The sequence below is a fragment of the Neolamprologus brichardi genome, chromosome 7, assembly GCF_056152115.1.
Source record: "Neolamprologus brichardi isolate AB-2024 chromosome 7, ASM5615211v1, whole genome shotgun sequence".
Lineage (NCBI taxonomy): Eukaryota > Metazoa > Chordata > Actinopteri > Cichliformes > Cichlidae > Neolamprologus > Neolamprologus brichardi.
The window spans coordinates 14,803,038-14,827,968 of NC_142110.1; the positions used below are offsets into that span (position 1 = coordinate 14,803,038).

The following is a 24,931-nucleotide window of genomic DNA, read 5'->3' on the forward strand; positions in this document are numbered from 1 at the left end:
GGAAAAGAAAAAAAAAAGAAAAATTACAGCGGTACTTTATGAAGCCAAGCTCACATGAGCAGACGGGCCATCTTATTATCTGCCAACATGGCTGGAGGTGCCAGATGATGTCCCTCACTGACCTATGGCTTTCAGTTAAGACATTGATAACGCTGAGATTAGCTCGTAGTGATTCAGTCAGTGTGGCCTTGGTCGTTAGTGCAGCCACTGTCATATTGCAGCCACCTCATGAAAGAAGCACCATTCAAAACAGACAGATTTTCTTTACCGTCCGATGCCAGCAGGTCTCTGTCGGCTTTCACATTTAATTTTTAGAACTCTTTAAGCATTTCTGCGAGTCGTTAACTTAAAACGAAAGACACTTCCCTCTATCGCCGATGCTTCATTTGGTCCTAGTTGATGAAACAGGCTGACCCACACTTAAACAATAACAGTAGGCAGAAAGGCCTCCCCCCCCCCCCCCCCCCCCAAAAAAAAAAGAAAAAAGAAAAAAACTACACTAGTGTTCCCCACTGCAAACATTTAAGAAAAAAATCTCATTAAAATGTTGCATTTAAGTTCATATGATGTGTCCGGCGTTAATATTCCTTCATTCGATATGTCCACATCATCATAAAACATAAAAATCACCACAACATGAATTGACAGGGGAGCTGGAGAGGTAGGTGTGCAAAAAAGCCATCATTTACAAAACAAACAATAAATCCTAAAACGTCAAGTTCATATCATCTGCATGTTTACAATATAGTTAAGGTGGACACTTTGACACAGGAAAAGAAAAACAACACACAAATACATAGTGCTATACTGCCCACAGAAAGGAATATCGATAAATAAAGCTCACTCCCACAAATTAAATACACTGAAAAGTTGCATCGTGTATCTACAGTGCAACAGTGCAGTTGACGAGCTGCTTGAACGGTGGGAGCAAGGAGGGAATGTGATTGGAATAATACACTTCAAAGTCACCTTGATCTCCGGTGAGATAAACCAATGGCAGCGCTTCAGTGTCATGATGCATAAACAAGATACAACAGGGCTGCTTTCCCTCGCAGCTTAAAGCAAACAAAACCCTCTAAAGCAAATAAACAGATGTTTGGTTAAAAACAAAATCATCGAGTGCACTGAGAACGCATTGGTGTGATTTTCTGATATCCAAAGGATTTTTAGCTCTTTGGGTCCTGCCATTGAATTCAAGTTTGGATAAAGAATTCAAACTGAATATGAACTCATCTGTAAACAAAAATAATTTGGTCTGCATCTGATGTGAGGATGAAATGCTCTGGACTTACTGGCTCCACAATGGATGACTGTATTCATAAATCTCAGGAGGTGAGTTCTGACCGATTGTTAGCTTTCCATTAGAATTACTTTCAGCTCATTTAGTGTTCACAGCTATGCTGTCCGTCTGAATCCACCGTGCATCACGTGACCTAAAGTGCAGCAAGCAGCACTTTAGGTCGCAATCCAATCAGTGATGTCACAGCAGGTGTTTTCGGTCGCCTGACAAAGGCTAACTAAACCCCCGCTGTGACATCAGTGATTGGGGTGTGGGCAGGAGTGCGATGCGCTTGACCCATAAAAAGGCGTGAGGGCGCAGCTGTTTTGTGATTCCGTCAAAGTTCAAACAAAGTTTACGCATGTAGTTTGTAGTTGAGCACCGATTCTCACACTGGTGCTTCAGTCCAGTGTGCATCCACGAAACAAAGCTATAGTCGTAGTGGAGGGGGGGCAACAGTTGAACCATTGTGGTAGTGCAACGCATCAGATGGAACCTGATCTACTTAAAAAGCCATGGCAATCAAAGTGTGCTCAGAGCTGAATGGCTGGGTTCATTACAACCACTTACAGGAAGGGATGTGGCTCTTATGGAAAGATCATAGCGATTGTGCTGGTATCACATCAACACGTTGCCTCGGTCTTTGTCTGAAACAGAGGCCTGTGTTACTGTAACTCGTTGTGTGTTACCTTTTAAGACATAAGGTTAAGGGAAGGTTGTGTTTTTGATTTGTTTTTTTTTGTTTTACAGGACTAATATTCTTCTACTTGTAAGTAAGGAATGTGCATTTATTTTTAATCTGATCATCATCATTTATAATTTATAGTTTCAAACCAACTGGTAAGATTTCATCTGTCACTTAAAGACTAAAATTTGGTACTGTAGGGTGGCAGAACTGCAGCAACCGAGGGCAGTACATCTGCTTTAAAATGTTAACAATCATATTCAAAAAGATAAGTACAATGTTGTAATTATAAAGCGATATTCTTTTTAAAACTTAAAACAAGCTGATATTTGTGGCTTTATTTCCAGAGAGCTGGCTAAACCTGCCAACTGGATTTGTTTTTGTGCCGCCATAGGCAGCTTGGCAAACTAAGGCTCCCTCCTGAATGATTTGAACACATTCAACACAAAAAATTGAAAACAATCTGTACTAGTGGTCACGCTCGGACCCATCACAAACTTCTCTCGGTATGGGATGAATCTTCGCGAAGTTGGTGTAATGCATTATGGGAGGGAAAGGCAGAAAGGAGGTGCTCCTTATTTGTCTTTTTTAGGCAAGAAGCTGAGGATAAATTCACCCACGCCCAGGAAGTAGACCACCTGGGCAATGCCAAACAGAGGAGCGATAACCAAGGCTCGACAGTAGGCTCCCTTCAGGAAGGCTGATGGACCCTCGTTACGCATAATTTTCCTGGGGAACAAACAGGAAAACATTGGATTAACCCAAAAACACATCCAGCACCGGCAGACATGGCGGCTGACTGTACATAGCACTTTGCACGTGCTGTAAAAGCATAATTAGGTCACCTGATGCAGTCAGTCACTCCAGCGTACGTGTCTTCTGTGTTTCCTCGGGTCAGCGACTGCAGTCTAGTCTTTATAACTGCAACACAGTGAGTTCAGGTGAGTATAACATCAAACATCAGTGCAAAGACTGCGGAAACAGTGTTCTCAGTGCCACTGCTCACCATCAACGGGGTTTACAGCCACAGCTGCCGTGCTTCCCGCAACGCAGCCTGATATAAACGAAACATAGAAAGGAGCAGGGCCCTCTGCGCCTCTTTTTCCAAAGTTATTCAAGTTGGCGAAAAGGGGGAAATAGATAATAGAGAATGGAACATCCCTATAAAATCAGAGAAATAAAACCACGACAGTAAGTTCTGAGAAATTCACTAAAACTACAAAAGTACAGTTGCCAAATCTGTTTTACCTGAGCAGCGTGGCACCAAGGCCTTTATACAGCCCAGCAATGCCCTTTTCCTTCAGTAACTGTCTGGTTATCTGCATGGCTGTCGGGGATTTCGTCTCCACGGTACCTGGTGCCACTGTCTCTGGCATCAGCTTCCTTTGAGCAGCTACAAATTGCAGGGAACATTAAAAGAAAAGTTCAAGCACTCGATGCTAAGAGCAGGTATACATGAACAAACATTTTGGATTTGTAACAGAAAAAAAGACTGTTGTCATCTCTGACGTGACCACATGAGGCCACTGTTACTACACAATGTCACAAACAACGCAGTATTTGCTAGATTAGATCTCCTCTTACCAATCCGCCCAGCATCTTGGAGCTGAATTTTCAACATCTCCATAGGAGTTGTGACAATAACCTACAATTAGAGCAAAATAAAGGTTTCACATGAACTGTCAACATATACAGACTGTGAACAAATTAATCTGAAATGACTGATTAATACAGAGAGTGGAGGGGGGAACAAAACAAGTGCAGTGTAAATCTAATTTCATCCATTAGTTAAATGCCAACTCTTGTTTTCCTCTCTAATCCACACAGTAGTAACTAGTTAACTGGATTAAGGGTGAGATGGTCATGTTCTCAGCTGCAATCTTAATCCAAGGTCTGCTACACTTAATCTAATCACATTCTTCGGGCTTGAAGCCTTTGGCCTCATTGACAACAGGCATTTCCTTCTGACTCACTCACTCAGCGCACATGGCTGAGCACTCTCACAGAGTCTTATCTGATCACTCACGTCTAGCTGCCAGAGTATAGCCTGCTAACGGGACAGCATCTCAGTGATTAGAAATCATTCACTAAAAAGGAATATTACAGGTCACATTCAGATCACAGATAACACTATCTGCAGTGAGAAACTCCCAAGTATGTTTTATGACTACCACTTCTCATTTAAAGGTGGCTGTGGTTAATTCCAGCTGTAGGCAGAGACAAATGAGGTCCAGTAGTTTGGATGTGATCTGACACTGGCAGTGTTAAAGCTGGGTGTTCCAGATGGAGAACAGGAGGATGCAATTAAAGAAGCGCCTCACTCACTCACCTGGCATGTACCTGCACCGCAACCGGCCAACATCTCTTTGAACAGAGTAATCTTTCTGGAGAAGCAAAAGGTAAAAGCGCGATCAGATTAAAGCAGACACTAGACTGACAGTGTGAGAGCCAGACAACTTCATTTCCACAGTCCTCGAAAAAGGAGTTGTAACCACTAGTGCTGGTGATGCTAATCGTTGTCTTCCATATCAACATGTCAAGCACAAGGGCAGATTAATAATTCACAAGGCGAGCAGGTGGGCCAGACAAGTCAATCATTCATCAGCCTACATGTTTGTCTCCATAGCGATGGAGACGGATGCCCCAGAGAGCTCCAGGGTTGTCTGCACAGACAGTGCTCATGGTGGATAACAGGTACTTTTTATTCAGCAGCGCACAGCGATCGGTTTTTGGCGTATGTAATGTGATTCCACTGTGTGCCAATTATATTTCACACGTACATGTAATTCTGTATTTAGAAACCAAACAGTTAACAAGCCAGTGTGAAGTGCTCGGTGCCTCTGAGAAGATGACAGAAAATGGGGGATTAGCTGGAGCCTTGGTGACACTAAAGACAGCTAACATGTCAGGTTATATGCTAGTAAACACGCCAGTTAATTACAGTGGGAATTAGAGGAGTGGGCAAGTGTCAATCTGCCTGTCAGCACTTTCATTTCTCACCCATCCTTGGAGAAGTGATGCCTGAAGAAGTCGTTTGCAGCCAATTTGATGGCTTTCTCCGGTGTGACTAGCGTTAAGTTCACGGCAGCTCCTGAGAGGATAAAAATAGAAGAGAAGGAAAGTAAGACACAAAGAAGAAGAAGAAAAAAATAAGTATTTAAGTACTCTCTTTTTTCTCTACAGTTTGTGAGTTTTGTTGTTGTTTAACTTTGTGTACCAGGTTTTTCTTGATTATTGTAATGGCTGTATGTTTAGCCTTTAGTACATGTTACTACTGTAACCTGGTTTCCACTGGTATTTAAAAGTGTTTATATTTTGATCTTGTTTAGTCTAGCGTCCCCAGCATCCTCCTGTAACTTTTTAAGTCTTTATCTCTGTCAGGTGATTCCCTTCTTAGTTATTTCCTCTTGTGCCTTGTTGTAGGTTTGACTTCCTTTGTTATTGTCTTAATTAGTTTTATCCGTTTCTTGTTACCCTAGTGTTTCCACTTCCCTGATTACCTCATGTGTGTATCTATAGCCTCAGTTTCCCTTTGTCCTTTGTAAGAGTGACTGTTATTCACTCATGTGTGTGACTGTCATTGGTTGTTGTGTCGTTCTTATTTTGCCACATGGGATTTATATTCTTGGAGCACTAAAAAAACACTATTATATTTTCTACGTAAAAACTAATAAAGGGAAATCTATGTTTCTTAAAACTGTGTCTTAAAAAAGACACATGAAAAACCACCACTCCCCATGTTATCTCATGTTAGACTTTCCACATCTGCAGAATGCAAAGATACACTTAGGTCTGAGTGACATAAATTTCATCATCAGAGGGTGAATGTGAGGCTCTGTGCTCTGTGCAGATATCCATGTCCCTGCCAACTACACTAAAAAGCATCAACTATTAAAACATTGTTTAAGTGAACACCAAACAGACTTGATACGCGCATAACAGGAGGTGCTTCAAGCACACAAGCCTACACAGGTTAGAAAAATGATTACCTTATATTTAAATGAGTTTACACATTAATCACATACAAAGTCAAAAATCTTCACGTTACCTCTGTACATCCCAAAATATCCCTCTGACCGAATGGTCTTAATAAGGCAATCTGACCTGTAACACAAGCACAACAGTTGTGGTATGTCAGATGAAGAGCTGCCTGAGTGACTGAGTGAGGCTGAGTGACTCTACATAAGGCTACTGTGGATTAAAGCTGGAAAAAGAAAAGAAAGTCATACATGCTGGTGTAAAGGCGAGATCCATTTTGCTGGTTTTGGAGCCGAGTCTTGGCCAGGTCAATGGGAAACACACAGGTCACTCCGATTAGGCCAGCGATCCCCCCATTGATCAATTTGGCAGGCAAACTGGATGAAGGTAACAACCATAAACACAAAGACAAAAATATCAAATGTCATGTCACTAGATTAAAAACAAAGCCACAGCTCCAAACCTCTGTAACCTTACCTGATCTGCTTGTCAGCCATTTATCTGAAGCCCTGACTGGTCAAAGTTTAATGCGTCTGCTAACTGGCTGGTTAGTTGTTAAGAGTAGTGTTCGGCTGTCCGGGTGGGATTATGTAGCGGGACTATCTTCTGTCCACTTGAGTTGTTCCAGCTGTTGTCAGGTCAAGCTAGGGGATATCTGTAAAGAAACAGAAAAGGATCTGTTCACATCTAGCACTGTCATGAAGTCGCCCGAATGAGAAACATTTCAAAGGTTACCATGAAGCAATGTCACCTCTACAAATATTACAACATGGACTTGCTTTGGTAGCAAGTTACGGCAACAAGTATAAATATATATGCATGCTTCTGCTCAAAGTAACTTATATTAAATGCATTGAAACTAAAAATCAGCCATAGGTTTTGCAAACCTCCCTATTAAGGTTATTCTGATTGTTTAGTGCTTTCAAAAGTGAGATGAAAATTATGTAAATGCCTGCAATGGAAAGACAATATACCAAAAAATGGGTTTTTAAGCTTTGGTGAAAGATGGGCGGTGACACTCTACAGTCCTAGTTTCTGTGGATACTTCATTATGCTCTGTATATCCCACAGTTCACAGACGAGCATAAATATTTCCACTCTAACCCAGATACACTTTTTAAAAAAGCACATCTCAAGTGGGGAAAGAAAGAAGAAGATGCAGGCCTGAAAAAAAAGCTATCTGCAGCAGATGAACAGTATCTAAAAGGTATGTCCTTAAGAACTAGAAAAAAATCCAGCAAAGACCTGACAGAGGACATGTGGCATGCATCCCTCAGCTGATCTATCAAAGCATCACTGAAGCCTCATGAGAAATGGTGTCAGTGGACTGGTGGCTGTTAACAAGGCCTTCTTAAGGAAGGAAAACAGGGTGAACATGACAAAATGACTCAAGAGCTGGACTGAAAATTAGTAGCAACAGGTCTTATGGTGTGAGGAATCCATATTTACAGTTTTTGTTCAAATCACCATCAAAATGTACGGAGGAAGTTAGGAGAGAGTTGGAGCAGGGAGTCATCTATAAAACATGGTGGAGGCTCTGCCATAGTTCGGAACTGCATTTCAGCCAGTGGTGTTGGGTAATTATACAATTATTAATACAGAAAAATACTGACAGATTTTGATCGAACACAATTAGCATCACAATGGAGTAAAAGCACAACTGGGTCGAAAACACACAATGAACCACTATCAGTCATTAACTGGCCTCCCCAGAGTCTGGACTTCAACATTATCGTAGCAGTGTGGGATCATTTTAACTGAGATTGTAACAAAAGCAGCCAACATCCAAAGAAGAGCTCTGAATGTCCTTCAGGAAGCCTGGAGAACTATTCCTGAAGTCTACTTAAATACATTACGAGAAAGCTTGACTGAGTTCAGGTTACATTAAAGAATAGATTTGCTTGTCTCAAATATTGTCCTTCGGGCTCATTAGAATTGTTTTTGCCTAATATACTGTATTTCCATTTGTGCTGCACAAATCATTGCATCTATTTCCAATTTCCTGAGGGGTGGCTCGAGACTTTAGCACAGCAATGTAGGTCTTTGGTAAAAGTGGAGGTTTGATAAAATGTCTCCTCAACTTTGATAGCTATATTGCCATAAGAAGGTCCTGTTGACAAACTTAAATGTGTTTAGTTTTACATGATGAAAGACAATAAATCAATGTGTGCCATTAATACTTAAAATTATCAACATGTTATGAAAAAGCAAGACTAATCCCATAAATGTAAATGTAGATTTGAGAGAGCTTTAGCCATTAATGCAGACTGATTACTAACTGCTAAACATCTGTGCAGCATGTGTGTCCTTGAATGCTGATGTTTTCATGCCTTTTCATGCTTTTCATGCTTTCATTGTCAACCTGAGGTGCTATAGAGGAAGCTCAACCCTCTGCAGGCTAAAACAGTAATTATGAAAAAAAAAAAACCTAGATAAAATATGTCTGCAGTGGATAAGATGCGCCCTATTTTTGGTACAGAATGCCTTCGGTTTAAAAGGATGCTTTCCATTTCCCCTTTCATTCTCTCCTCCCCCTTCATCCACCAATCACAACCTGCTTCTACATGTGCACTCTGCTGCCTTCTCTCCCTCTCCTGCTCTCTCCCTCTCCCTCTCACCAACCCTCCCCCATCACTTCCCTCAGTCACGAGTCACGACTCTCAAACGCAGCTTTTCCGTCTCAGATCTTTGCTGACTTGTGGGCTTCTTAGTGAAGTACAAATGCTTACAGTTGCACAACACCAATATCACTAATTCCTCGGATCCGCTTTCAGAGACATTTCGCAGCACGAGGTGATGTTTCGGTTTACAGAGGACATGAATGCAGCTGCAGTCTGGTGTGTTTAGTTTGGATGTGGACTTGAGGCCCCTGCTAGCTGCTCCAGAGGTGGAAGAGGGAAGAAAGGGGGGGATTGGTTTAGAGCAGGTCAGCGAGCTGTCTCTGGTGTCTGTTGCCTGGGCGTTCTCCTCACTGCTCCTTGGAGCCAAACACAGGCAACTTCACAACCCACCTCCATCGCTCATCTTCCTTTAACTGTTTTCTCGCCGAGCAGCGACACTGCGCCCACATTTCCACTGTGCTGCATGCTCCTTTTGTTTTGCTCTTGCTGACTTCCTCGCGAACATAGGCATATTAAGGCCATGGCCAGCAGTGGGGATATAAGCTGAATTTAAAAGTGGCTATACATTTGGTTAGTAACAGGACTGAATATTAAATGAAAGCCACAAAACTGACATCTTCCTCCTTCTCTACACTGTCTGCAGCTTTTTTTGTCGACTTCACTTCAGCCACACGCCACAGCTATGTCTGCTCCAGGATCTATCTGACCCCTAGCCATAGCGTGGCTGCGCTGTCTTGTCATGACAATTGGAGTCTGTGTGGAAACAACTAGGACCAGTGTGCAGTGTCCACAGCAAGAGACACTGCTCATCCGCTAAGTTCTTTGCACAGCATAAGAGGAAAATAACAAAGCGGTGCTTCATTTGTAGTTCACATAACCAGGGATTTTTCATGCTCACTGTGCACACAAGTACTTTTAATCCACATACAGTTCAAGCAAAGCGTCTGTGTTACCTTACTTCACAGCAACATTTTCCAACATTTGCCATTTGAAAAACAAAACTACATTTTAAGCTTGAGTAAATGAAACCCCACTTAAAAAAACAAAAGACATTTACAATCCAGGGTTTCCTCTTTGGTGGCCAACAAAATCTTTTACAGGCAGGCAAGATGTTGATTTATCGATCAAGGAGGTGAATTACTTCTGGAAAACAACTTAAAAGCAAAAAATTAGACAAAAGTGAAAACTTAATCCAATCAGCCAAGTAAAAGACTCGAAGCATCTCTCTGACGCAGACACACACACACACACTCACACAGAGAGTGTTCACACTGAGGTCATATTTTGAGTTTGGACTACTGAAACTGATAAGCACTCATAAGTAAACAATACATGATTATGCAACTCAAGCAGAACCTTGAGCTGAACAACTTAAGCCAGCCCCATAAAACCACCTGCTAAACGTTTCTGATTAACAGCCTCGAAGAGAGTCAAGGCTCAGACTGAGACAGATAACAGTTGCGTTTCTGACCCCTATTCTCATTTCAGGAACGGCACAAAAAATGCTGCCATAGAGAAACAAGAACATGGGAACAACCTACCTAAGAAATATGTGTGAAATTTAGTGCTTCCATCCACGTAATCCTAACAAAGGTGTGCCATACTGAAGCCTTTTTTTTAAATCTAATACAAATATTTCAAATAATAATGCAGCAAGCACAGAAAAGACATTGGATCATTATGCAAGTGACATTAGTAATGTCAGATAAGTAGAATGCAAATGATATTCCTATCATTTAAATCAGCTACAAGTATAATTCCCTCATCTGCCACAGAGCCTGGGCTACTTCTCCTCTCCCAAGTGGCAGCAGGATAGAGGTCTTGCTGACTGAGCAGCAATGAGTTTGGGGAAGCATAAAAGGAAGTAAGCAGCAACAATGACAAAGTGCAGTGGTAGTAAGTCCTCAGCTAACGTGACTATGGTTGGATGAAAAGACAGAAACGCACGAAAGTCAAACAGGCCATCGTCATTAGCTCAGCGCAGGCTGTTGTTACCGATCCATCTGTCTCACAAGAAATGATCTGATGAATCAGATGCACACTCTGAGGCATCCAAGGAGAGAGGAAGGGGACAAGGGGATTTCTGCAATTCTCTATCAGATGTCGAGTACTTTTCTGAGCTGCAAGAGCACAGAGGTCACGCCTAATATAAACTCAATCTGTCCAGTTTCTTCCAGGGACAAGATATTCCTCATTTTTAATTTATGAATTCAGTTAAGTTTACTGCAAAGCTGCTTCAACATATTATTATTCGGCTGACTTCTATATAGATATTAGAGCATATTTGATGACTGAGTTTAAATTTCCTTACTACACTAAAAGCAACATCTACTGTTTTCACCATGAAGCATCAGCTGCTTGTATTTTGGCTATTTTTGGACCACAGTGCAGAAACAAGGGATGAAATTTGTGGTGTCACAGATAAATCTGATTGCTACTCGCTCTTCCCTACTGCATCGGGATTATAAATCTAATGCCTACTTATGAAAGCTCTCTCGCAATCTCCATTTACAAAAAGGAGGGGTAGGAGTTGTGATCTTGGCACAAAGCATCTCTGCCAGTGGCAGTGCTCTTTGCGGCCATTAAAACAGACACACAGAGCATGCATTGTTGGAAACACCTGCTGGAGATGGGAACCAGAGTCCACAGGTTTCAGGCTGCAAAAAATACCCGCTTCTGTGCAAACGAATGGTGTTGTTTAGTCCCTCCTCTGGCACCAACCGTCTCCCTCGTGGCCCAGTTTCCAGTCACACGGGGCTTTTCTCTCCCGTCTCTTCAGTTCAGTTACATCTCACCTTTCCTACAGCCTCGATAAAGGAATAATCATACTATTGTTGGTTCAGATTCAGCTTTAAAGTATCTGCTTACAATTTACAGTACTGTCCCCCACCATCAGTACCACTACACTTCATTCTCCATTCGGTGCACATACATTAGTGATATTTATCGGTCCTTGCCTAGACATTTTAGCGTACTTTCAGGGAAGGCTGTTTTCTGAATGAATGAAATGCCAAGTCATGAGTATCACAGTCACACAGGTGTGATAGATCCAGAGGAAAGCACAGGATGACACCCTATACTCAAGAGTGGCTCACCTCATGAATTATTTCAAGCAGTACAGATGCTTTATTTGGACTACTTCTCCACTATAAACGCTGTTCATCTGAAAAACGTGCTGGTTTTTCATGTACATGTCAGCACACTCAGCAGCTAAATGTTACCTTATGTGTGCACTGAAGGGAGTTTGGGGCTCCAGATGGAAGAGCGAGGAGTCACAGTAAAGTGAGTGGGTACCATGGGAATGGCCTCCGTTATGTATCCTTTTCAGCAATAATGCCATTACCTAATTTTGCAAATTCTTAAAAATGCTGGATCTTTCTAGAAGTGGTCCTAAGTTAGCGTTTAACCAGATGCAACGTGTGCCTTGTCAGAGTCAAAGAGGAGCAGCTTTTACTTTTCTCTGCCAGTTAAAAAAAGGGTAGGTGGGTTTAAATGGGTTCACTACTACAATCCCAGCCCACATGATAACACCGTCACTATGGAGGAGAAGCCGGCAGAAGACGGACTCTGACCCGTTTCTAACCGTAATAACCAAATATCAAAGAAGCTAATATTTGCGCTGAAGGCATTAAAATTTAAACAAACCCCATCATTTGTCTGCAGCACTGCACGTACCCCGGTTGCACCTGTGTGCGCGGTTTGTGGGCCACATATGAGAAGGCATATTACCGACCACCGGTGTAACGGTTATTCCGCTGTTTCATAACGGTGGGCCAGACACGTTAACGTTAGTCTGTAATAGGCTCGGCTATGAACTACACATCTTTAAAACCAGCACAGGATAACAAAAAAAAAAAACCAAAATCCTCGGTTTACCACATAACGGAAAATTATTTGCTGACCATGAATACGCGACAAACTACCATTCAAGCAAGCTAATACCCCATCTCTCCTGTGTCGTTTTACACATTAAAGCTCAACGTGCCGCCTTTTACCCTATTCCCAGGTGAGATTTCAACGGCTCTAGGCAAACAGGCACATTTTGTGAGTCAGATACCAGACGGTGAGAAGCGCAAGGCTTTGCCTGCATCCCGTTATGTACGTACCAGACACACAGAGCCGCTTCCGCTGTCTCCTCGGTGGTGCTGCGGTATGAAATCAAAGCCTTTACTCTCTGTATCTTCAGCTTCCACAGTGGCTTACCTACCGGCGTTACTAGCGGTTCAGTCCGGTGGAGGGAGGTAGAGGAGGTGGGAGTGAAGGCAGGGAGGGAGGGAGGGAGGGAGGGAAAGCGATGGAGTGAAATAGGAAAAAAACAGAAAAGAGGATTTTTTAAAAATGGGGGCCTCTAGTGGCGTGTAGTGGAAGTGCAGGAGGTAAAGTTGTAGCAATGGGGGATGGGAGTCGGCGTCATGGTGACGCTTCATCACATCACAGTGACCTTGAATACCGAAATAGAAAAAAAAATGGCAGGAGCTGAAATATTGGGGCTGAGCGTGCAGCAATAAAGGAGTGAGTCACGACCAAAGAAAGAAAAACAGCTGACAAGTACAAAAAATTATATCCCAGTTTTACTTATAAGACATATTAAAAAAGTGTACATTCATACATTACAAAGATCTGACGTCCTCATATCATACTGAGATTGTGCTGCAGCTAAACTGATTACTCAGTGACCAAAGGCACACAAGGAGGAAATGTAATCAGCTGTAAAAATGGCTTATGTTTGCAGTTTTAGTGCAGTCCTGTAACATGCTCTCATGGGTCTCAGAGCTGTTTGCTGTCTGAACAGGTACCAGAAATTAAAAAACAACATTAATAGATCCAGTCATTGTTATATTTAAAAAATAATTATAGTTTGTTGTTATAATTTGATTCTGAATCAAAAACATGAAATGCTCTTTCAAAATTATAGTGAAATTATGGTTTGAAATAATGAGATGGGGTTTTTTTTTAATGAATGAGACACATTTATAAAGTGCTAAAGAAAACAAATATATAAAAAGTTAAAGATTTGAGATATGGAGTCAAATGTTTAAGATGATTTTGTTCAGGACTGTCAAACATAAGGCCTAGGGGGCAAAATCTACCCAGCAAAGACTCCAATCCAACCCGCTGGACAGCTTTGGAAAATGTTAAGGAGGTCATAAAATTATGACTTTTAACTGCATTTTATTACGTTTTGAGCATCTCTTCCTACTATTCCTAACACATGTTCCTTCATTTTACACCAAGGTAATAGATTCATTAAATAAAATAAATTAAATAATTAAATGACTTAAATGAAGATCAAAGTCGATTGTACATGTCCATCATGTACAATGAGTTAAACATCCCTGCTTTAGATGCTTAGATACTTGGGGGGTCAGTTTGTTAAAAACAAGGTATAGGCCATTGCACAGTAAATCCATTTCACCTGTTCCTCTGTTGAGCTTATGAAAGGTGCCACCAGCACATAGCCGGTTATCATGATTGTGCACTTCTGCAGTTGATGACAGCAGAACAAGATAGTGGAGGCCCACGGTAAACAAGCAGGTCACTCAAGTGTAAGTCAGCCATCTGTGTCCAGCATGGGCTCATCTACTGCTGTTTTTCACCCATAGAGGAGCTCTCTGCTTCCAGACCTACTCTCCTCAAAGACTCTGTGTACTTTCTCTTTCCTATGTTGACAATGTCCTCGATCTCTTCGGCCAGGTCTCTCCTGCCGCTCTCGATCATAGCAGCCACCAGCCGAGATACTGCCCCGGGTGCTTCGTTCTTCTGCGCCCGAGCCCAGTGAAACAGCATGTCCAGGACCAAGGCACCCAGATTGTCCCTGGTAGCGAAGGAAAACACACCACTGAAATATATGTTCAAATCCCACAGTAAACTCTGTAATCTCCTACTGTTATACCTGTTATATCTAATGCACATTAGTATTAAAATGTGAATACATTCTTACATTAAAATCCTACACACAAATGCAAAAACACAGACACACACACACACATACATATACATAATGCATTTTTCTTCCACCTCCAGGATGAATCAATAGAGGGTTTCTGAACACGAGGAGAAGGGGGAGGGCCAGATGAGTATCAGCCTGTGTGTAATCTCCTGCAGTGTCCCAGATGGCTTCGTGATGGCAGTGCAGATTAAAACAATCAAAATTCACTAGCATGTCTCTCCCATTGCAGGAATTTTCCTCCTGTTACATACATCTCACGCCATCTTGTTCCTGGCAAAGCTTTGACTGTGCCATGATGTGTGATCTCTCACTCAACAAATGTACTTTTCTCCTTTTCTTTTTTTTACCTCTCTCTTGGCTAAAAATGTAAATGGCTTAGTTTGACATATTTATTTTTTATATGGCACCCATTACCAAATTATTCATAGATAGATAGATAGATAGATAGATAGATAGATAGATAGATAGATAGATAGATAGATAGATAGATAGATAGATAGATAGATAGATAGATAGATAGATAGGGTAATGTTGTCACACACACTTCTTACTGCTTTAAAATCAACACGTTCAAGCTCGACTGAAATTTGCAGCTTCCACGTGGAAAAGCCAAATGTCTTCTGGAGAAAAGTTTTGAGCTATTTGGTCACAATGGCAAGAGATATGTTTGAGTGTTTTTGTTATTTGTAGACGAATCTACTACACGTCACTCTCTTCCGTTGAGTGTTCTATTAGAATTGAAAATGTGTTTCATGTAAAAGGCTTGTTCACTTCAGTAATTCTAAGTGAACATGATTGTTCAGTCCTACCTGTTCTTGTACTGGATGCGTTCCAGTTCTTGGTAGCTCAAGCCCAGATTGAGGCCAATAACACGCCAGTCTTGTGCTATCTGAAGAGAGATGGACAGCAGGTTGGCTTCTGTCAGGTAGCCACTCTCAGGGTCACCCAGGTTCAGAGGAGGATACTCGACCTCCTCCATGATGAAAGTGTTCTCTGAGGTTAAAGCCTACAAGAACAATAAAGAAAGTGGTCCCTTTAGAGCATAGGGAGAAAGCCTCCTCAGAAATAATGCTTAGAAAACGTTTTTCTGTACTAACAAGAGTCTAGTTTAGAAACTAATAATAATGTATATAGACAACATTTTACGTGCAATAACATCTTTTAAGATAAGAATAAAATAGGATCCATCTCTTCAACTGACAGGAAGTCTTAGAGGTAAAGTTGTAAGCCACTGGCTGTCGAGTCCTTTCCTCTTTCTGGCTACTTCCTCTGGCAGGTTGCTGGGAATCTCCCCTCTATAAAAGGACACCTGTAACAGAGGTGCACAGCATATTATCAGTGTTGTCCAAAACCTGTTTAACCATAAAACACATAAAGCACATTTACCTTTTTAAATGTGATTCATTATAATCAACAAGAACATTTATTAGGAATTAATCTCCTTTAGACCCAAACTCCATTGCGCAAGAAGTATTATATATCAGCCCCTGAGAACAGTTTTATGTTGTTGGTCGCTCTGTGGTTCCTTGGAAAAACAGGCTGGATTACAGTTTAGAATAACAATTCCTTTAAATTGATAGCACAGGGTCCACGGTTTATTGAGTTAAACCAAAATTGCCCTCAAATAATGGAGCAAGCACACCGCAGGGCAGAGAGGAAGAGTTTCTTTATTGCCACGCCGAAACTGATGCGATTCTTTATTATCATTGTGAAGTGGGTGAAGTGTGTAATTCTCTGTCTAACACGTTTGCAGTTCCAGACTGATGTTCATTGGGTTGCCAGTAAAGATTAAGTAGGGTACTATAGCATTCCCATGTGAGCTCCACAGAGTAAAACTGATGAGGACAGATCTTTGTCAATAAACCAGTTCTCCACATAGATGCCTCTGTTAAAATGTTCTCTTATTCACCATGCGAGGAGCACAAGTCTTCTCCTTGGATATCTTACTCATAACAGACATTATCCAGACATATACAAGCACACAGGAAGCACCAGTGAGTTTACTAGAAGGAACTAAAACAGAAGATTTTTTCCTTTTTATTCCCCTTTCCATAACAACTGCACTACATCCATTAGGAAATAATGGGAAAGAGACCAGCAATATGTAATATTCTAATGGTGAGTAATTGCAACAGAGAATTTCATTAGTTTTCAATCAACTGTTTTAGGTATCCTAGGAAGGTACAAGCTGTAAAAGAACCATTTTTAAAGAAAGTGTAGTCTTCTGACAAATCTCAGCTGTCAGGCTTAAAATTTGAATTTATAGGTCCACCCAAATAGGTACCTGGCACAAAGGACACACAGATAGATATCAGTGAAGCAAATCAGGCACACCTCACCTCCCACACACATTTGAGGATAACTACTTTCTTGCTATCTTTGGCTTCATGTTGCTCTAAAGAAAACATGTGAAAAGAGATTTATTATCTCTGAACTAAGCCATGGGACATCTGAGAAGTACTGAGAAGATGATATATGCCTCAAGAGAATGTGTATCTTTTTAGTATTTACTTTACCTTCGTCTCCCCAAAGGTAAGGTCACTCAGCTGTCTACTTTTAACAGAGTGGGGTCTTCTGAGGCCATTCATAGAGAAATTATATCAATTCCCATGTGCTTCCACACATTTTTTTAAACCAACAGATTTAAAGGTATGTGGGGTGTATGTATGCAATGTTGTGCTATCTTAAAAATGCATACCTCACAGTAAGTGTTCAGCTTTTGCTATAGACTGAAACTCTTGACCACAAGTTTTGATTCAGTTCTGAGCTACCAGGACTGGACCTGCAGTGTTTTGAAAGGTGCAACTAATATTTTTTCCAGCTCCAATATATGTAGCATACAGGAAAATGATGAGCTAAAATACCATAAAAAATAAACCACAGGACTGAATCAACACCACTAAGACAGGATCACAAAAATCACAGCAGTAAATATTATAGAATTGTTTTAACCTGTAAAATAGTGTAGGTCACATCTAGTCCCATCATGTAGAAATTGCTGCACAAGCTTGTTAAAGGATAAAGTGCATGATGGCACCTTCAAGCTCGTTTATACTGTGAAAAGTCTGTTTTTTTCTTATATACTATATTTGCATGCAAACCTGTGAGTTTAAAAAATGTGCTTTCCTAGTTAAATATAAAGCAGACAGTGTGTGCGTGGTGGTGGGGGGGTGGGGGTCTATGACTTACCTGCCCCCTCACTGGTCCCTTCTGACCCTGTGCTGAACAGATATACACTTCCTTCAGATTCTTCAGGCTGGAGTAAAACTCGAAACAGAGTCTTCCCCCCACACAGTCTGGTCTATCTGGAAAAAAACAGGGAAATATCAGTGTGAGACAAAAAGCAATCATTACACAACCGCACATCATAAGACCTCGGAAGAAAAGACAAACAAGCTAAAGTCCTTCTCCTGGCATTGATTAAATCCTTAAAAGAATCATCTGTATAGGTTTAAACACATATTTAATTTTTGTCCAAAAAGATAATTGATTCTCCTTTAAAATGACCTTTGTTCTGTTTATCGTGTGCAAATCTAGTAGTTAATTTTCAAATCGCGATTTCCAAAACACAGCGACATTGTATTCCTGGGAAAAAGTAACCTTTAAGTCAATGAAAATGTCATCACAAACAAAACATTTAAAAAAGTTTAGCGCTGTGGTCGTAAAAATTTTTTACAGCAACAAAATAGGTTGTGTTATTTTGAGCCATGTTTTAACTGTTCCTCTTCTCCAGTTCTTTGCTCCTATGTGTCTGTTTCACTGTGACAAGCAGGTACGGGAGCAGAGGAGAAGAATAAATGCACACAGAAGGTGAAACAGAGGATCAAACCCAAAGCAAACTATGAAATATTGAGTCTGAAACCATTGCAACATAGAAATGAAGCTTTTTGATCTGATTACGGTTATCTATGAATGTGCTGCAAATATTATGTAAATCTTGGTTGTGATTCCTATATCTGACAACTTCACCCCACACGTGCTGAAGGACGACGGGATTTCTCCCTTGGATTGGTTACCCTGGCTGACAATACAGTTCAGAGGAGAAAATGCCATAATGGTATAGTCTGCTCTGTTCACTAATGATGTAAAAACACCATCCATCCATCTAATTCCACTTATCTGTATCAGGGTTGCCAGTTTAGCTCACTGTGTAAGCAGTGGCAACCATGTGATCAGTACAGTAGATTTGATAAAAACTCAAATCAAACAAGTTTCTCTAAGGCTTCATACCTGTGCTGATTTCTAAGCCTCTTTCAAAGCCAGCAAAGAACTGCTCTCCTTCCAGCAGGTCACACAGGTCTGAAGGCTGGGGTCCATCATATTGTTCTGACAAAGACTGCATTCTGCTCTCTACCTGTGCAGGAAACACCACAACCATTGCTTAGCACCTGAGCATGCAGTTTACACCAGAAACAGATCAGTTCAAAGTCATACACTACTAAGGCTATGACACCATGCACAGTGACAACACAGGAAAAAAAATCACCACAAACCTTGTTAGAAGGTAAGCACTGCAGCAGAACCTGAGAAGGATCAGTCTTCCTCTGGAGGACCAGGAACTGGACTTTGAACTGTTTTAACCTCTGGTAGATCTTCCTGACCACCCCACTGACGCAGTGCTGTGTAGTATACCAGAGCCAGTACCTGTAGTGGTACACACATTATAATCCTACACTGTAAATTACATTTCAAAAGTGCTTTATGGTGATATAGAGCTGACCCTTACCAGGAGAAATGCGTAATGTAGAAAATGGCATACAAATGGGTAACATAGAGAGAGACTTGTGCTGTGATGTCAGTCCAGGTTTGGGCAGTGGGATCTCCATGGAGCAGATGCAAACAGGACATATCAACTGTATGGCCTGCAAAGAAAGGGAGAAAAACATTAATACACACTAATGTAATGTGTTATTACACATGTGTGAGCATCAGGAGGGCCTAATGTACCGGTGACACCAGATGGCAGGGGAATCTGAACTTTGATTGGCTGTAGAAAATGCATGCTGGGAGTCTGGGAGAGACAAAGTAGGGGGCTGACTCTGGCCTGAGGATCACCGCACAGCGCCTGCACATCTGACATAGACACCTGCAACACCTGCAAATCAGGAAACACCAAAGTCTTGCAGACCAGACAAGAACAGTGATATCAATCATGTGTAGGTACTGCTGCTAGCTGACCTGTAAAGTGATGGTGCGAGTCTCCACTGTGGAATCCGGAGGAAAGTGAAGCTTTACTCCAGGATCAGCACTTGACACCAGTAAGCCTCCGGCTGGTGTGACAGAGCAGCTGTCCTTTACTGGGCGAGACACGGCCATGAACCAAGAAAAGTGGTTCACTGAGCAGCATGCCAGCTAAAGGTACAAAAAGAAGCCAGTTTCACCACTAATATAGTAATACTGTTTGTCCAAGACAAAAAATAATTGTAATAATATCCATTTGCAGTAGCATGTTTTATGGGTTACCCTGGCTGGACGTCCCCCAGGGCAACTGCTATGGCTCTCGCTTCCTCTCCTTAGCTCAGTGGGCAAAGTACTCCATGACTGTCCATCAAACGTCCGCACCACCACCTCCTTTCTTTTTGTCCGGTGATATGGCACACATACCTCCACAGGCTGTAAGCATTTTAGAGGTGAGATGCATTTATCTCATGCAAGTGCAAGAAAGAAACAGATAGGAAATAGCAAATATTTAATGGAAACCACTCAAGTTACTAGTCACATTCACACATTCATACAGTGCTATATTTTGTGCATTTTAAGCCCATTATCTATCTCACATCCACACCTGTGGCACCTGCTAACCTAACGTGCAAACAAACATACAGAAATGGCCCAGGAAGCCTCAAACCTAGAGCTTTTTTTTGGCACCAGAAAAGCGTTTGATACATACATTCACCAGCCACTTCATTAGGTACACCTGCTCAATTCCTTACTGATATCAGAGGCCAGAGGAGAACGGCCACACTCCTTTGAGCTGATATGAAGGAAACAGTAATTCAAATATCTGCTTATTACAATCAAGTATGCAGAAGAGCATCTCTGAATGAACAACACATTAAACCTTGAAGCAGATGGTTAGCAGCAGTGGAAGACCACATCGGGTGCCACATCTCACAGCTAAGAACAGGAAACTGAGAATACAATTTGTACCAGCTCACCAAAATTGGACAGTGGAAGACTGGAAAAACATTGCCTGGTCTGATGAGTTTTTGTTTTTTGGGAATTCTTTTCTTGGTCAACTTTGGGCAACTTACTACCAAGTAAGCATCATTTGAACACCACAGCCTACATAAGTGTTACTGCTGACTAATCTCTTTATGAACACAGTGTACCAATTTTCTGATTCCTGCTACCAGCAACGGGTTTATTGGATATGACAAAGAACTCACTATACTCAAATGGCCTCCACAATCACCGGATCTAAATCCAGTAGAGCATCTTTAGGATGTGGTGGAGCGGGAGATTCGAATCATTGATGTGCAGCCAACAAATCTGCAGCAACTGTGTGATGCTATTGTGTCAATTTGTACCAAAATGTATAACACTGTGCTGAATGTATGCCATGAAGAATTAAGGCAGGTGGTCAAACCTGGTACTAACAAGGTGAAACGAATAAAGTGGCTGATGACTGTATAACTAATATTACAAAAGAACTAGGTTGGTCATGTTTACCCGAGTGCGTAAATAACTAAGCTTCTAAACAAATATGTAAACAGAGGTAAAGTTTAGTTTCTCCACAGCCGCAAATCACAAACTACCAAATCATGATAACTAAATAGTTATGGAGTGTTCCTATACGCTTTAAAATACCTTTAAAAATGTGACTCCATGAGGACGAAGTTCCAGCGGACGACTAAGAAGGATTTCATGCTCCTCCAGCTGTACCCACTTTCGCTGTGGCCTCTTCTCGGCCCAGGCCAGTTTTGTGGCTGTCACTATGCATCCTGGGGGGAACACCAGCTCAGCCCCCCCTGGGAGGAACACATGACACCCGGCAGACGAAATGCAGAAACTAAAGAGCAAAAGGAGCATCAAACCTTTTTTTTTTAATATAGCTTGTGTCAATTTAACTAACGGTATTATTTCAAAGAATGAGAAAATATGAGCCTGCTATGAGTGACACTGTACCTGTGCTGATTAAACCCAATGTGCAGTTCTGGGAGTTTTGTTTCTGCTTCATCTGGTGAGAAAAAATACACAGTTAATATGCTAAAAACAAAGTTCAGCACTGCATGTTCAGGATCAAAATACATTGAGCTCTAATCGATTTTAAGCTCCTGTTTTTCTCTGTTCACCAGGTGTAGGAGAGAGAGGAGGAGGAGTTGGAGGTCGTCCCAGGGGATTGTCACGGACGTCTATTTTAAGCAGAGGCAGTTTGTTCAGACAGAGTGGGATCAGACGGAGGTCATTGCTGTAGATGACAAGTTCCCTGAGTGAAAGGAGAGAGCCTGTGTAACAAAAAAAGAGAATGTTATTCTTTTTGAATTGCTCCGGGACCAATTTATCTTACATTAAGTGATTTTTCACTGGACACACCCACTCACCCTTATGCCCTTACCCATGCTCTCTGGTAGCTGCTTTAGCTTGTTCTGGGACAATTCCAGCTTAACAAGCTCCTCCAGTGAACCAATTTCGTCAGGTAGCTCCTGGAGGAGGTTATTTGACACATCCAGAGTCTGTAGTGCTTTCAGTTGACCCAGACCCGGGGGGAGAGACACCAGCTCATTCCCCAGGAGGGAGAGGTAGGTGAGGGAGGAAAGCTGGCTTATATCAGAGGGCAAAGCCGAGAGGTGGTTGTGACAGAGGAGCAACGAGGACAACATGGGAAGGCTAAGCAGACAGGATGGCAAACAGGAGAGCTGGTTGAAGGAGAGATCCAGGTGCACCAGATGGGAAAGTGAGGAAACAGATGCTGGTAAGGTGGTGAGGAGGCCAGGCAGGGGGTCACCTCTTGAGTCGTGTAAACAGTGTCCTTTAGTTAGAAAGAAAAATGCAATTAGAGCAGAAGAAAAAGACAGAGAATCACAGAAGAATTATCATTCTATGACACAGTATTACATAGTTTAACTTAACTAAAGGTAACAACTAAAATGCAATGAAACAAAAAAAGTACCCCGAATAGCCAGTGATCGTAGCTTTGTCAGATGGGACAGGACATCCAGTGCACCATCCAGCCCTGCTTTTTCCTCAGAGCCCAGCCTCAGGTACTGAAGGCCCTTCAGCTGCTCCGGGATGGATTCCCAAAGGAGGGGCAATGCAGCTGCACCTCCCCGGTACACATCCAGGGTCAATCTTGTATCAGTCAACACAGCTGAAAGCTCCACGGAAGGAGGCAAGGGTGGAGACAAGGACAAGGGAGAAGAAGATGAGGAGGAAAAGTCGGCGTGACGGCTGGAGGAGTATGAGCAGGAGGGAAGGGTGGATATGGAGGGAGCACAGGTATCCATAAGGCTGATGGGAGACACAGAGGGGGGATCAACAACATCTCCCTGCTCTCCAAACATAGTGGGACCAGTCATCCTCTCCTGTTCCTGATTCAAAAGTCCCCAGATTCCGTGGGCCAAAATTTCTGCAACTCCACCTGAAAGGCTGCATGCAGGTGTAACCTCCACCTCTCCGTCTTCCGTGCTGGCTGCATGGCATCCACAATCTTCATCGGGAGGCGCGTCGTCTTCGCTGCCTCTGTCCATTGAACACACAGTCTGTTAGCTAACTTGCCCCTCGCCCAGTACTTTCCTGAGACTTTCTCCCCGCTTAACATTTGTTATGTACAGGTCATGTCATTACACCCAGACGGAGCTAAGAGGCTGCCATGAGAAGGGTCGAACAGTTTATGTGTGACACATGTTCTGAATTAGTTTAATCTAACCACTACGAAGCTAAACGTTATTGGTTATGGCCATAGCTATAATTAAGAACAAAAATGCTAATTAAAAAAATATCCGCTCACTACGGTGGAGCTCTTAGTATTCGCTTTAATTAACCAGAGCTGTTTACGACTTAACGCAACGTTATTAGATTACTAACGTGTAACAAAGGAGTCTGGTTTCTTAACTCTTTATCGCTACTTCCGGAAACCAGATTGTTTTTTAAAAAGAGGGCTCTGCGTCACTGTTGTTCGTTTGTTTTGTTCACAAGATCTGGCGACGGAAGATAGGAGGAGTCAAATCGACATTTTCCGTTTAATTCTAGAAGCCCGCCCCTTCGGTAGCTGTTGTGTATCACAACGAGCGCCTTGATGGTGGCGCCGCCAAATTTTCAGCAGAGGGCGGGACCGTCGTTTTAGCAACGTGTGCAGTGATGTTAGTCCCCCTTTGGCCATCGGGCGGCGCTGTTGAGATCATTTTATTGCTGTAGGCGTTAGTGTGATGATGTCCACCCATAAACACTATTTTCAGATGTTTCATGCTGTGAACAATTTTAAACGCGAACGTAATGATACGATTAATGAAATAATTGTAAAATTATTTTTTTAATTTAGTAAAATTACCAGTGACTGTAATAATAATAATGGATTGGATTTATATAGCGCTTTTCAAGGCACCCAAAGCGCTTTACAATTCCATTATTCATTCACTCTCACATTCACATTCACACACTGGTGGAGGCAAGCTACAGTTGTAGCCACAGCTGCCCTGGGGCAGACTGACAGAAGCGAGGCTGCCATATCGCGCCATCGGCCCCTCTGGCCAACACCAGTATGCAGTAGGGTAAAGTTTCTTCCCTAAGGACACAACGACCAGGACAAAGAGCCCGGGGATCGAACCGGCAACCTTCCGGTTACAGATGCGGTTCCTAACCCCCAGCCTGTGGGAAAGACCCAGCAGATCAACAGTTTCTGACTACTCAGGCATGCCTGTCTGGCCCCAACAACCGTGCCGCTTTTGAAGATATTTAAATCACCTTTATTCCTAATTCTCATGCTTGGTTTGAAGAGCATGTTGTCTTGACCATGTATACATGCCTAATGCATTGAGTTCCTGATTTAATATTTGCATTAACTTACAGTTAACATGTTCATATAAATTATACATATGCCAAAATTGTTACTTTTAACTTACTGACAAATGTTACTTAAAAGTAATATTTTCAGCCTGCAGTTATTCTGGCATACACAAAACAGCCATAACATATGATATTTAATATATATGTATGTTTATAAATAAATATATTTTTTATATAGAAAATAGCTCTAGAAGACCTTTAGCTTCTATACTGTCATCATTCGTCCTCAAATGTGCTACTTGTTTTTAACTGTGTTGTCCATTTGTTCAGTGATAAGTCCAGAAATCAATATGTCGATGAGGAAATTATGTCAAAAGGTCATTGTGGAAAATTTGCTTTAAAGTGTAAAAGTATTTGTTTGACTAAGATAAATTATGCCGAAGGTCAAAGGTGGTAGAGTCAGAGTGATCAGA

General features: G+C 41.8%; 2 protein-coding genes across 4 annotated transcripts; both read right to left on the reverse strand.

Annotated features, from left to right (window-relative positions):
• Positions 1-452: 452 nt before the first annotated feature.
• slc25a22a (solute carrier family 25 member 22a) lies at positions 453-12,915 on the reverse strand. Of its 3 annotated transcripts, XM_035907228.2 has the most exons (12): positions 12,670-12,915; positions 11,184-11,370; positions 6,420-6,597; positions 6,194-6,319; positions 6,013-6,068; positions 4,965-5,055; positions 4,294-4,348; positions 3,549-3,609; positions 3,213-3,357; positions 2,971-3,125; positions 2,810-2,885; positions 453-2,693 (listed from the first exon to the last, which is right to left on the reverse strand). In XM_035907228.2, the coding sequence occupies exons 3-12, from the start codon at positions 6,437-6,439 to the stop codon at positions 2,540-2,542; spliced, it is 939 nt and encodes a 312-aa protein (XP_035763121.1). In that variant the 5' UTR covers positions 6,440-6,597; positions 11,184-11,370; positions 12,670-12,915; the 3' UTR covers positions 453-2,539. The 3 variants fall into 3 exon arrangements, with proteins under 3 accessions (XP_035763121.1, XP_006789280.1, XP_006789281.1); XM_006789217.3 differs by lacking the exon at positions 11,184-11,370; XM_006789218.3 differs by lacking the exons at positions 11,184-11,370; positions 12,670-12,915 and adding an exon at positions 11,785-12,660.
• A 218-nt stretch (positions 12,916-13,133) lies between these two features.
• Positions 13,134-23,606, reverse strand: pidd1 (p53-induced death domain protein 1). Its single transcript, XM_006789220.3, has 15 exons — positions 22,627-23,606; positions 22,072-22,485; positions 21,809-21,961; positions 21,642-21,693; positions 21,324-21,525; positions 19,977-20,126; positions 19,692-19,865; positions 19,461-19,608; positions 19,240-19,375; positions 19,007-19,157; positions 18,744-18,867; positions 17,703-17,818; positions 15,715-15,822; positions 15,323-15,519; positions 13,134-14,378 (listed from the first exon to the last, which is right to left on the reverse strand). The coding sequence occupies exons 1-15, from the start codon at positions 23,201-23,203 to the stop codon at positions 14,144-14,146; spliced, it is 2,937 nt and encodes a 978-aa protein (XP_006789283.2). The 5' UTR covers positions 23,204-23,606; the 3' UTR covers positions 13,134-14,143.
• Between the last annotated feature and the right edge of the window lie 1,325 nt (positions 23,607-24,931).

What these genes read in the sequence shown, in the direction of transcription:
- slc25a22a (XM_006789217.3), bottom strand. Translation starts at nt 6,439, where the DNA reads ATGGCTGACAAGCAGATCAG. An exon ending in CATCACTTCTCCAAGGATGG is followed by an intron (nt 4,349 to 4,964) that starts GTGAGAAATGAA and finishes TTGCTTCTCCAG; the next exon opens with AAAGATTACTCTGTTCAAAG. An exon ending in CCAAGATGCTGGGCGGATTG is followed by an intron (nt 3,358 to 3,548) that starts GTAAGAGGAGAT and finishes TGCAATTTGTAG; the next exon opens with CTGCTCAAAGGAAGCTGATG.
- pidd1 (XM_006789220.3), bottom strand. Translation starts at nt 23,203, where the DNA reads ATGGACAGAGGCAGCGAAGACGACGCGCCTCCCGATGAAGATTGTGGA. An exon ending in ATTGGGTTTAATCAGCACAG is followed by an intron (nt 21,526 to 21,641) that starts GTACAGTGTCAC and finishes TTTGCTCTTTAG; the next exon opens with TTTCTGCATTTCGTCTGCCG. An exon ending in CTTTACCTCTAAGACTTCCT is followed by an intron (nt 15,520 to 15,714) that starts GTCAGTTGAAGA and finishes TTGTTCTTGTAG; the next exon opens with GCTTTAACCTCAGAGAACAC.